Below are 13,869 nucleotides of genomic sequence, written 5' to 3'. Positions count from 1 at the left end.
CATATTTCATTTATGTTTGGTGAGTCATGTTTAATAATATGCCAGAGCTGTGAAGGTAAACTGATAAGCACAGTAAATGAAAGGAAAGGGTGGAAGGAAGGAACGGAGGAGAGAAGAAGAAGCGAGTTCACACTACTCGGACTGATCAGTTTACATTGAATGCTCTAACTGGTACCTAAATGTCAGCGCCTGTTCAGGTAAACCGCGTGCTTTGCTGCGGTGTTGCTTGAAGTGCCTAACATTGAACGTGTGTAGGCTGAGAATGCAGTTGCTGTTTTTAAACTAACGTTTTTATGTGGCCTAACTTTGAGGTTAACTGTTTGATCATGCCACCTAAAAAAAAAGCAGCTGCAGCCGAAGAAGTAACTTCATCTTCTGATGTGCCCAAGAAATACGAAAAAGTGTCAGGAAAAGCTAAACCAGGTTTGTAAAACCATGTGCGGTTTAGGCCAATTTGAGTAGCCTAATTTGACGGTTATTTGGTTAGATTACGGTTGATACATTTGTCCATTTCATTGTTAGAATCCAGCAACGCACCTGCTGTGGCATGGAGAACTCCTCTTCATCCACCTACGATGGTGATGGTTAACGAAGCGCTGAAGGAGTTGGACTCTCGAAAGGGGGTCTCCTCGCAGGCCATTCGCGGATTCATAACAGAGAAATATCCATCTGTGGACCTGGTGAGGTTGAAATACATGATACGCAAGACCCTGAAAAAAGGATTCGAGGGAGTACAGGGGAGGTTTCGGGTAAGTGATCCATGCATGTCTAAATCTTAAAGTAAATGCCCAGTGTTTCCAGATTTCTATGAAAAATGAGTAAAATGGTTTTCCTTCCCAAAAATTGTAATTGAGTATGTCAAAGCAGCTTTCCTGTTTGAATTGTGTTTTCTATTTATATATTACTACATTGGGCAATTACATACCATTTCCAGTGGCACACTTGACTCACGTAATGATGAAGCCATAGGCTACTACTCACGGTGATGGCCAATGCGCTCCTCTTGGCAATAGCCTATCTCAAGATGAGCTACTTTGAAAAACAGTGCTGACGGTCACTAAAAATTGGGAGTTGAGAATTAAATTGGTTGTAAATGCAGTCTTCTATTTTCAGCAGTAGGCATTTGCTTTCCAAACTATGTTCCCGTGATTTGTATTTTGAAATGTGCAAACAGACAGCTGCAACCAACTATCTACATATAATCCATGGATGGCAGTTCCTGTTCAAATCAGGACTGGCAGCCATTGCTAGAGTACCCATGAGTTACCACTCAAATTTCCAGGGTAAGAGGTTCCAAAAATCAATGTATTCTGTCTATGGCCACAACACAACAAGCTGTACATTTGGAATGCATGCTGCCCAAATTGCAGCCTTCCCGACAGTAGGCAACCAGTAACTGCCAAAATAAAGGAAACAATTGAGTAAATGAGGGACACAAAGTTTATGGTGTGTGTGGGGTGTGTTTCCCTGCCATGGTTTAGGTCAGTTTGTAGAATTTATGCCAAGGCGCATTGAAGCTGTTCTTGCAGCAGACACCCTTTTTAAGACACTTTGTTATTTTTGAGGAACTATTGATACTCTGTGGCTAAATATGTTCTCTGGTGTATTTTGAACATTGAGAACAGGCTCCCTTGGTTGGTTATAAAATAAGTAATTTGTTTTGTTGCCTCTTGGGCCCAGCCCCTGACTCACATAATTGACCAGTCACATTTAGTTATTATGCAGTTCATTTTTTCAGTTACCCAATCAAGGCAGGGCCCCACATTTACCCACATGGGGCCCATACCTCTCCTCCCCCCATCTGATGATTAGCAGAGTGGCAGCAGGAAGCTGTCTCAACTCATTGAGAGCAGGCTCCTGAATCCTCCTGTGTTTTGCGGTTGCAGTAAAAATATATATAATATATCTAATATGTACTGTATAATGTATTAATATATTTGTGAATTTTTCTCTGCCTTCTGGCTTCATCCCCTGGAAGCCCCTTTGTTAATCCGTCCCTGGGCGTACTGCAACAACAGAATGGTGTGGGCATATACCTGTTACAAAAAAGATTAAATCAAGTATACTGCTGATTGGCCAGCTCAGCCAATGAGCCAACATGATATAATGTTCAGTAAGGAAATGGCAAGCATTATCGAAATTGTCTGTTTTGTGTTGCAAGTTTAGATGTTTTTTTGTTTGTTTGTTTTATCAAGTTATGCTTTGGCTACAAATACGAGTGTAGGATTAGTGATGGGGAAACAAAGCTTCCTGGAGCATTGAGATTTTCCAGCTAATTGTCTGAAATAGGTTAACTACTCATGGTTTTGATCAAGTGCACACTAGTGACACCTGCTGGTATAAAGGATTTATAGCAGCCAAATTATTATAGATTATGTCCCACACCCCATAGAGTGTGTGCAGTGTAGCCTTTTTGTCTTCTACCAATCAGGTGGTTGTTCGATAAAACAAAGCTTTGGACGTCATTGACCACGTGCTTCTGATAAAGTGATACTGGCGTCAGCACTCTGCAATTTCAACGCATGCCTCAGAGCTCAGGCATCAACATTATTTGGGTACGAATTAACAGAACATAAAAAAATGTAAAGTGTGATATCCACTGGATAGTTACTTTAATAGGCTCCTTGTGGCAACTAGGCTTTGTTAACCTAAGTAATTAAATCAAGAAAAATGTGATCCAAGGTGAATGGACTTTATTTTCTGAATGTGATAGTAGCTTACCTGCCAAATGAGCCAAACTTCATGGTACCAGTTTTGAATATAAAGTGGTGTGTTTATTAGAAAAGTCAACATTATATGACAAACATATTGAACATGGGCTTGCTGTTTAATATAATGTAGCTCAACATGTGATCACTCTCCCTTGCCAGCTTGCAGTCAGGGGTAGGATCAAGGAGCCCAAGCCAAAGGCCACTGAGAACACTGATCCCAATGTGGAGAAGGCTCCAAAGGCTGCCAAGGTTGGAGCCAAGAAGACTAAGGACAAAGAAGCCTGTAAACTGAATCCACTGAATTGATTGTGCTCATCACTCCTAGGATTTAGACATCACCCTATAATCTGCCCAATTCTATGGGATCATTGTTATTGAGCTACACCCATTGTAATGAAGGACATTTAACATTGCTCATTCAATGACTTGTATGGGTATCTCACTTCTCATGTTCATGATTGCATACACACACATCACTAACTCTTGTCTCAAGAAGCTGAGAAGAAAAAGGCTACAGCCAAAAAGCAGAAGGAGAAACCTTCAGAGGCAAGTGTGGTTTCAGTTATGTTCTGACTATTGGCATTGTTCAAGTGCTTTTGACGTATAGGGACTTTTTTTTACACTTTTGTCATTGGTACTGTTTCCTATTTGGGCTTTACCATGTTAAATTGAATCTCAAATTGTAAATGCTACCACAAACCAGCAGCATTGCAAACCTGTCATTTTCATCTTTCAGGATGCAAAAAAAAAATGTCTGCAAAAGCATCTGCTTCCAAGGTGGCCCCTGCTAAGAAGCCCAAGTCGAAGAAGACAATGGGGAAGAGGGGACAGCTGAGGATCAACCCAAAGCACAGAAGACTACCAAGGGTGAAGGGGCAGCCAAGAAGGGTGCAAAGGCCAAAGCTTTCCAGAAGCCTGCAAAGGGTGATGAAGGGGACACTGCTGCTCCTGAAGCTAAAACCACAGGGAAACGAGGCAAGGGGGGCAGCAGCAGAGTGACTGAACTCCTTTTATCCACTTTATGTTTTTAAATAAAGCAGTTTTTATACTAATTGTTTGTGGCATTTAAGTGTAGACCTAGCTGCTGTAAAATGTATTCTCCACTTTTCCTGTAGATAAGTGTTGGTGGTAGCTAGGGGCTTGTAAAGATGTTTAATGATTCACTGATGCAAGTTTATATATATATATATAAATAAAAAGCTGTTAAGTTCTTGTTTCTTGCACCTGCTTAATCAGTACCCTCTTCTGCCAGATTAATTGTATCACTAGTACAGTGACTTCCCGGTTCCTGGAAAATATTGATGGTAAATTGTGTTCTACACAGTCAGGACTTTGTTGTTCATCCATCATAGGTTGATGACCACGGCACGATTCGTTGGGAAAATCTGGTACAGTGAGTGTGCAGATAGTTGAGATCCATCTGAGCCTGGAACACACTGGACATGACATCTTGGTACCAGTCTCCTGAGGGACGGCTCTGATACTGGTCTTTCACTGTTCTCTCCACCATGGAATTTTTGATGCTGCTGGTTTGTGGTAGCAGTCTTTCTATAGAGTTAGAACTAACCATCTCAAAATAAACATTTCCCATAACTATGAAGCTATGGGAAATTATTCAAAACGTTTCTGTTATGGGTCAGTGCCCACAATGGTGCAATGCAACATGTTGTACCATTTCAGTTTGTCCACAAGGGGGTGCAAGAACTAATTGGGTCTTCAGTTTGAAGGTACCCAAACCAGAACATTGCTGTCCACTGGTGCTCCTGGTTCTTTATTCCCTGGAAGTTTAACCAGGTTTTACTCAACCACCCCTAAGGAGAAAAATAAATCATTAATGCTGTGGACCTCAAGGCCTGGATTTGAACAAGGATACATGGGAAGAGAGCATAGGCAACGCAATTGAAGCTGTCACCTATCTTTTTTCTTTTTTATATCACCTTTATTTAACCAGGTAAAGTAGTTGAGAACATGTTCTCATTTACAACTGCGACCTGGCCAAGATAAAGCAAAGTAGTGCGACAGAAACAACAATGCAGAGTTACACATGGAATAAACAAGCGTACAGTCAATAACACAATAGAAAAAAAGAAAGCCTATATATAGTGTGTGCAAATGGCATGAGGAGGTATGACAATAAATAGGCCATAGTAGCAGAGTAATTACAATTTAGCAGATTAACACTGGAGTGATAGATGAGCAGATGATGATGAGCAGGTGATGGTGTGTAAGTAGTGATATTGGTGTGCAAAAGAGCAGCAAAGTAAATAAAAACAATATGGGGATGAGGTAGGTAGATTGGGTGGGCTATTTACAGATGGACTTTGTACAGCTGCAGCGATCGGTTAGCTGCTCAGATATCTGATGTTTAAAGTTAGTGAGGGAAATGTAAGTCTCCAGCTTCAGCGATTTTTGCAATTTGTTCCAGTCACTGGCAGTAGAGAACTGGAAGGAAAGGTGGCCAAAGGAGGTGTTGGCTTTGGGGATGACCAGTGAGATATACCTGCTGGAGCGCGTGCTACGGGTGGGTGTTGTTATCGTGACCAGTGAGCTGAGATAAGATAAGACTGAGCTTTATCTAGCATAGACTTGTAGATGACCTGGAGCCAGTGGGTCTGGCGACGAATATGTAGCGAGGGCCAGCCGACTAGAGCATACAGGTCGCAGTGGTGGGTGGTATAAGGCGCTTTGGTAACAAAACGGATGGCACTGTGATAGACTGCATCCAATTTGCTGAGCAGAGTATTGGAAGCTATTTTGTAGATGACATCGCCAAAGTCGAGGATCGGTAGGATAGTCAGTTTTACTAGGGTAAGTTTGGCGGTGTGAGTGAAGGAGGCTTTGTTGCGAAATAGAAAGTTGATTCTAGATTTGATTTTGGATTGGAGATGTTTGATATGAGTGTGGAAGGAGAGTTTACAGTCTAGCCAGACACCTAGGTATTTGTAGTTGTCCACGTATTCTAGGTCAGAACCGTCCAGAGTAGTGATGCTAGTCAGGCGGGTGGGTGCGGGCAGCCAACGGTTGAAAAGCATGCATTTGGTTTTGCTAGTGTTTAAGAGCAGTTGGAGGCCACGGAATGAGTGTTGTATGGCATTGAAGCTCGTTTGGAGGTTAGTTAACACAGTGTCCAAAGAAGGGCCAGATGTAAGCAGAATGGTGTCGTCTGCGTAGAGGTGGATCAGGGAATCACCCGCAGCAAGAGCGACATCGTTGATATATACAGAGAAAAGAGTCAGCCCGAGAATTGAACCCTGTGGTACCCCAATAGAGACTGCCAGTGGTCCGGACAACAGGCCCTCCGATTTTACACTCTGAACTCTATCTGCGAAGTAGTTGGTGAACCAGGCGAGGCAGTAATTTGAGAAACCAAGGCTATTGAGTCTGCCAATAAGAATACGGTGATTGACAGAGTCGAAAGCCTTGGCCAGGTCGATGAAGACGGCTGCACAGTACTGTCTTTTATCGATGGCGGTTATGATATTGTTTAGTACCTTGAGCGTGGCTGAAGTGCACCCGTGACCATCTCGGAAACCGGATTGCACAGCGGAGAAGGTACGGTGGGATTCGAAATGGTCAGTGATCTGTTTATTAACTTGGCGTTCAAAGACTTTAGAAAGGCAGGGCAGGATGGATATAGGTCTGTAACAGTTTGGGTCTAGATTGTCATCCCCTTTGAAGGGCGCTAGCACGCGGGAGACATGGCGTTTAAAGTTAGCAGTCCGGGGTAAGTAGAAGCGTCTGCTCCGTCGTCCGCCAAAGGCCGGTTGAAGGCACAGCTGATGGAATTACGTCTGCAGACCAGTCGTGGTGGTACGGCGGGGCGCCGTGTCGACGAAGGGACCGGGCCAGATGGCGAAAGAGGTATTGTAGTTGTGGGAATTTCGTTTGCTAGCCGGGAGATGCGCCTGGCTCAGGGCTAGCTTCAGGGCTGGGTCACTCAGTTGAAGATAGCTAGCCGTGATGATCAATGGTCCAGGAGTTTACGGCAGGAATCTGGTGTTGTAGTGGGGAAAAACAGTCCGAGGCTGGCAGGTTTTATCCAGGCTAAAAAAAACGGCTGGTGCCTGAGCAGAGGGTAAATGCCGCTAGCAGTGGCTAACAATGACTAAATGACTAGTAACTTAGCTAATTAGCTGGCTACCTTCTGATGAAAGTTTTGGCTATAGGGTCTAAAAGAATTGCGGATCCGTGTCCGAGTGAGGCGGGTTACCGGAAGGTATATTTATTTTAAAAATGGAAAAAGAGATTGAAAAATTGGAATATATACAAAAAAGACCAAAAATACAAAAAGTAAACGAGAGGACAACAAACCACGTCTGCACTGCTACGCCATCTTGGAATTGGAATCTTGGAATTGGCCACCCCTCATAGCCTGGTTCCTCTCTGGGTTTCTTCCTAGGTTTTGGCCTTTCTAGGGAGTTTTTCCTATCCACCGTGCTTCTACACCTGCATTGCTTGCTGTTTGGGGTTTTAGGCTGGGTTTCTGTACAGCACTTTGAGATATCAGCTGATGTACGAAGGGCTATATAAATACATTTGATTTGAATCTGCCCTCATTGGCTAGAAAGGTCTCGCCTGCCTTCCATCTTTGAGGACATTGTAAGAGCTCGACTAGCTTGTCAATATAGGCAATATTTTCTACACATCAAAAACATGAGGTTGAAATAGAAGCTGGGTGTGTTGACTCAATCCTTCATCTTTAAAACTGCATGTTTATTTGTTTAAAAAAATAAAAAGTTGATATTTCATTGTCACTAATAGAAATAGTACGGAAGCACTGAAAGACTGAGCAGTTTCACAGCTCTTCAAGTATGTTCATTCAGTTTATAGATTAGTTTATAGTCTCAGCAGGGGCAGATCCAACAGGCCAGGCCAAGAGTGCGGGGCTTCAAGCTGAGAATATTCCGACTCAGTCCTGATCCAATCAGGCCCAACGTCGCGTTTAGCTCGTCCAATAGAATTAAGTCAAGAACCCATCACCTGCTTGATCCAGTGATATATTAGATTTTGTCCACAGCAGTGCACTGTAGCTAGTCACATCATTCCTCCCAGAAAGAAGAGCGATTTGGTGAAATGGGCAAAAACTGGAGTGATTGAGAAGAGGGGCAGAGGAAGACAAACACGGAAGAGAACATATTGGGAGTATGAAAAGGGAGAAAGGAGAGATTTTAGGGTTAAAGAGAGAAAAGGAAGAGAGATTTTGGGTGGAGAGAAAAGGAGTGCAAAAAAAGGGTAAAGTCACTAGCCATGTGGATCATCAACATGCCAGCTGTTAACCTTCCCAATCCTGCCACAAGAGAAAGACCTCAAGCATCTGCATTAAGGACTACAATAACAAGAAGAAACAAATTCAGTACCACTTGAATCAATTCTAAAGCAAGAAAATGTCTTCCACTTGTAAACAATTTCACTGGCTCCTCATCATCCTCCTCCTTTCCGCTAAGCCCACCCTTTGTGCTGGCCTGGTTCCACCACATGCATCAGAGGCAGAGTACGGGTTTGTTAGTCAGTCATCCCCCGCCCTCACACCAGGCCCCGCCTCTGTCCCTCATTGTTCAGGGAGCCCCAGCCCGCCGTCGCCTCCCTTCGTCACTCATTGAGAGAGCCCCACCCCTGTAGGTCAAATCGGGGACATCAGGAAGCTATCTAGTTACTGCGAGATGACCTCCCAGTTCTTCCACAGGAAAGCAAGGAGGACGACGAATAGCAGCGTGGAGAAGGTGCGGCTGCGCATCATTAAACTCTAACTGTTTTAAAGTCACTATTGGCCTCATGGTAAAATCTCTGAGCGAGTTTCTTCCTCTCCGGCAGCTAAGTTAGGAATGATGCCAGTATCTTTGTTGTGACTGTTTATATTGATACACCATCCAAAGTGTAATTGTGTAATTTTACCAATAACTGTCCTTTGTGAGGCATTAGACAACCTCCCTGGTATTGTTGGTTGAATCTGTGTTATAAATTCACAACGTGACTTACCAACTTTACAGATAATTGCATGTGTGGGGTACAGAGATCAGGTAATCATGAAAAAATGAGTTTAAAACCTATTGAGGATAGAGGGCGCTATTTTCACTTTGGGGAAAAATTGTGCCCAATTTAAACGGCCTCGTACTCTATTCTTGCTCGTACAATATGCAGATTATTATTACTATTGGATAGAAAACACTCTCAAGTTTCTAAAACCGTTTGAATTATATCTGTGAGTAAAACAGAACTCATTTGGCAGGCAAACTTCCAAACAGGAACTGAAAATTCTGAAATGGGTCTCTGTGAAAGGCATTGCCTATTCAATTGTCTTTTATTTATGGATCTGTATGCACTTCATATGCCTTCCACTAGATGTCAACAGGCAGTAGAACGTGAAATGAAGTCTAGCTTTTTCTGGGACCAGATGGGACTTGTTGGAGTGAGAGGTCAGCCATATTGGTAGTACCTGGCTACGCACTAGGGTTTGTCACATCGTTTTCTGCAATGCGTTAGGTAGACACGAAGAAATGCTCCGTCTGGGACGTTATTGGATTGATTTCTGAAAAACATCCTAAAGATGGATTATCAACTGAGTTTGACCAGTTTATTTGACTATTATTATGACTTTTTGAATTTTTCGTTCATGCGTAAAATCTTCATGGACACGTGAGCTCCACTATGCTAGCCAAAGTTGCTAATTCGACAGAAGAAATGGACATTCTAAAACAAAACAACGATTTATTGTGGAACTAGGACTCCTTGCACTGCATTCTGATGAAAGATCATCAAAGGTAAGGGAATATTTATCATGTTATTTCATATTTTTGTGGACTCTTTGGACTCCAACATGGCGGAGAATGGCTGAGCGCTGTCTCAGATTATTGCATGCTGAGCTTTGTACTAAAGTTATTTTTTTTAAATCTAACACAGCGGTTGCATTAAGAACCAGTGTATCTTTAATTATATATGCAACTTGTATTTTTCAGCAAAGTTTATGAGTTTTTCTGTTAGATTACGTGGCTGTCTAAAATTTCTCCAGACATTTTGGTGCTATTTGTGACCATGGCTGCGTTGTAAAACCCAGATTTGTAGCTATAAATATGCACATTTTCAAACAAAACATAAATGTATTGTATAACATGATGTCATAAGACTGTCATCTGATGAAGTTGTTCAAAGGTTAGTGATTAATTTTATCTCTATTTGTTGGTTTTGTGAAAGCTATCTTTACGGTGAAAAAATGGCGTTGTGTGTTGCGCTATTGTGGTGAGCTAACATAAATATATGTTGTGTTTTCGCTGTAAAACATTTTAAAAATCTGACATGTTGGCTAGATTCACAAGATGTTTATCTTTCATTTGCTGTATTGGACTTGTGATTTCATGAAATTATATTATATGATATTCCCTGTGGCACTAGGCTAGGCTATGCTAGTCAGCGTTTCTGATGAGGATCCCGGATCCGGGAGGGGGGGTTTTAGCCTTACTCTATCAATTTTAGAGTAAGGCTTTAACGTAACAAAATGTGGAAAAAGTCAAGGTGTCTGAATACTTTCTGAATGCGCTGTATATGGACTGAAAGAAACATTTAAGGAAAATAGCACCTTGATCTTCACCAGTGGCCAGAAAAAGGTGACAGACAACAGTACATAGTTTTTGCATTATCTTGAATATTCAAGATCAAATCATGTAAAATACTAACAAAGATGAGGGAATGGTCGAAGTCAATTTATTCTGCTTACTTTTTTGTTTTACAGAAGAGAGCATTTCAAAGGGAGAAAAAAAACATAGGATTTGTATTTGCTGTACCTTAAAGGTCTTATAGAAGAGGGATTTATTTTTTATTTTATTTTATTTCACATTTATTTAACCAGGTAGGCCAGTTGAGAACAAGTTCTCATTTACAACTGCAACCTGGCCAAGATAAAGCAAAGCAGTGCGACAGAAACAACACAGAGTTACACATAAACCAACGTACAGTCAATAACACAATAGAAAGATATATGTACAGTGTGTACAGTGTATATGGGAGGTGAGGGGAGAGCCACCCCTTTTCAACAAACAAAGCCATCCCCCATAGCATAATCGACCCTCCTGACCGCTGGGCTCAAGTGTGCATCGAAACAGAATGTAAGCTCATATTATAACTGGACAAACATGTAATGAAGTTGTGTTCTCACACCATTTACATCTAAACCACTCCGTAGTCATTGGACTTCAAGGCTAGAATGTGTCTACAACACTGCACATTGAAGGAGCGACTGAGGTGCTGAGTAAGTTGAAATTCAACTGGGAACTTAGAAAATAACAAGTTAACAAGTAAACATGGAGAAATTGGGAGATTTGAATAGCATTTAGGAAATCTACATTTTTCAGTTTTGATTATCTGATGTTGCCAACAATGTCAAAAAAATGTAAAACCGAAATGTTATATTTTGTAGCTTGGAACAAAGTATGTGGGCAATATCAAGATCAATACTTTTGCTGTAAGATCAGGCTTTTGGGGTTTGCTAACTTTTGCCGCAAAAATTGTTAAAATAAAATTATACTTTTCCCCCAGATTTTTTGGGTGCATCTGGATTATATTATAAGCATATTTCAACGCAAGATGAATTTCACCAAGAAAAATGTCTTTGCAATACCACTTTGGATCTTAATGACTTAATTTATCTTAATTTCCTAATTTACCTGTTTTTTGCATTATGTGTGAATATGTTACATATTTATTTATTTTAAATTGTCTGTATCTATCGATTTTGATCACAAATATATTTCATTTAGTAAACTGTATCAAACCGTTATGGAAGGAGACACCACACAGATGACAGAATAGATATAAATACACTATATATTTACTTGGGAATTTACTTAAAAAATGTTTAAAGGGGAGTATGCCCCGGACCCCTCCAAAATCCCCAAATAAAAATACTAACACATTAACAGATATTATGGATAGGCATGTAACACAAGCCAGGTGTCTATTTGTGATACAGTGAATTACGGCAGTTCCAAGCATTTTGGGGGCCCTAAGCGAGATTTGCCCACCTCGCCGACAAAACATTTTAGTGGCCCCGCTCATGGCGGCGGAGAGAAACATTTGGAGCTTTAAAGTTAATGTCCTGCAATTCTACTCATTTTGCCATGGGGCAGAGAGAACTTTGCAGTTATTAAGCACATTTCCTGAAATTCAACACGTGGTGCCATTGTCGTTGAAATAATTAAAATTCAGTTTTAAAGCTAATTTACTGCAATTCTAAACATTTTGCCATGACTTATGCCATATTCATTTGATATCTGAGTGAGAGTGACTAACAAAATCATTGGGGGCCCCCTGGAGGTCAGGGCCCCTGGGCAGTAATTTGGCCATTACTACAAGACTTAGATAGCTGGCGAGACTAACTGGGCCTAGCAATCTATAACATCTTAGCTGACATGGGATATTTGAGTGACTGTCAGTGACTGACATAACAAGAAAAAAACTGCTGATGCAGAACCACATTTCGAAACTGCACGTTGTGTGTTCTACTATCCTATGTTTTCTTCTGGAGGGGCCTCTAGCGGCTGCTTACTGTATGTCGCTTATAAATAGAAACGGCACTGCAGTAGATGTATTAGATACTTATTTACAGTAGCATGATGTATGATAAATAAAGGACATCCTGAAAGAAAGAGTATTTCTGTGAGACATACAGAGAGCCAGTGGTGTAGTTTCAGTGTGTCTGCAGAAGACTGTACAACCCATCCGGCTGGGCTGAGGTTGCTGGTCTGTCGGAGATTGAGCTGTATACGTGGTACGTATCAGACTAGAGAAAAGAAACAGACAGTTTAAGGACAGACAGTCCTTTAATTCTACAGTAATGTAAATGTAATGTAACTTAAAAGGATGTAACATCAATCTGAAACTGAGAGCCGTTCACAATCATCAAACACAGTGGGTGATTCTGAACTTACATTGTCGTTTTCAGATGACTTTCCATTTTCTTCAACAGGGCCTGTACAACACAGAGGGAGCCTGAGTGAGTGTGTGTGTGTGTGTGTGTGTGTGTGTGTGTGTGTGTGTGTGTGTGTGTGTGTGTGTGTGTGTGTGTGTGTGTGTGTGTGTGTGTGTGTGTGTGTGTGTGTGTGTGTGTGTGTGTGTGTGTGTGTGTGTGTGTGTGTGTGTGTGTGTGTGTGGTTGCTTGTCAATTTGCTGTACTTAATGTCCCTTCACACTTCTCCTCCTGACTCAAACCATCCTGTAGAAGTACTATTCTCTATTCTCATGCTCTAACACATTATCTTATGTATAACTTATATACATACATGATTACTGATATGACTACATCAGACCAACATACACGCCTAAACAACTTTGAGTCCTATAAAATGCCCTACATGTTATGAATCATTGGGATTGAGTTAAATAGACAAACCTAATGGTATAGATGTGGATGTGATCAGGCTGTAGACCCCTGCATTCTCTGAATCAGCCTGGAGGAAAGAGAGAGAGAAAGATCCTTATTTTCCCTCAGACTGTCTGTCTGTCCGTCTGAAAACCAGTATGTATCTATATCCAAGTTAATTAATTTTCCTGTACTTACATCTTCATTTGCAGATTGCTTCACAGGACCTGCACCTCACAGAGACAAAGACACAAGTAAGAGGTAGTTTTTTTCTGGGGGGGGGGGGGTCAGAAGAAGTGAAAATAACAGGGTTTGATGTCCCTTCACACTTCCCCTCCTGACTCAAACCACCCTGGAGACTTACAGCTCTGTTCTCACGCTTTCAAGATGCTCTGACTAAAAAATGTAAGTTAGTATGGTTGGCATTGAGTGATTAAGTGTTATTGTGCTGAGTGTCCCAAATTCACGTCCCAGGTCAGGAAGACAGGGACAGAAGACCTTCTGTTACAAACTCACCTGAGGGCAAAAATGTGGACGGTACAGAGGTGATGAGAGAATAGAACCCAGCATCCCTTGAATCCAACATGCCTGCACTGCTTATAGCTCCCATCACCAAATCATCTACAACAGAAACAAAATGAAAATGAAATTAGAATATGTGTTTGTACATGCATGTGTGTAGTTGTGTTAGTAGTGTGTACAGTGTTTGATATATTTTGTTTGGAACATACATTGGCTGTGATCATCCTGTCTGGCTGTAGGTCTGTACAACATAAAAGTATAAGAAGGTTGTGGTAAGAACATCTCATC

At 41.4% G+C, this 13,869-nt stretch overlaps 1 protein-coding gene across 1 annotated transcript; it reads left to right on the top strand.

The window, feature by feature from the left end:
* The first annotated feature begins 326 nt into the window (after positions 1-326).
* LOC120021806 (histone H1-beta, late embryonic-like) lies at positions 327-13,619 on the top strand. Its single transcript, XM_038965661.1, is given in 8 exon segments — positions 327-423; positions 523-749; positions 2,871-2,994; positions 3,208-3,261; positions 3,448-3,530; positions 3,533-3,686; positions 13,272-13,313; positions 13,534-13,619. Coding segments are annotated over 8 exon segments (867 nt in total).
* The last annotated feature ends 250 nt before the right edge of the window (positions 13,620-13,869 follow it).

The sequence above is a fragment of the Salvelinus namaycush genome, chromosome 2, assembly GCF_016432855.1.
Source record: "Salvelinus namaycush isolate Seneca chromosome 2, SaNama_1.0, whole genome shotgun sequence".
Taxonomy (NCBI): Eukaryota; Metazoa; Chordata; class Actinopteri; order Salmoniformes; family Salmonidae; genus Salvelinus; species Salvelinus namaycush.
This window is presented reverse-complemented; position numbering and strand designations above follow the sequence as displayed.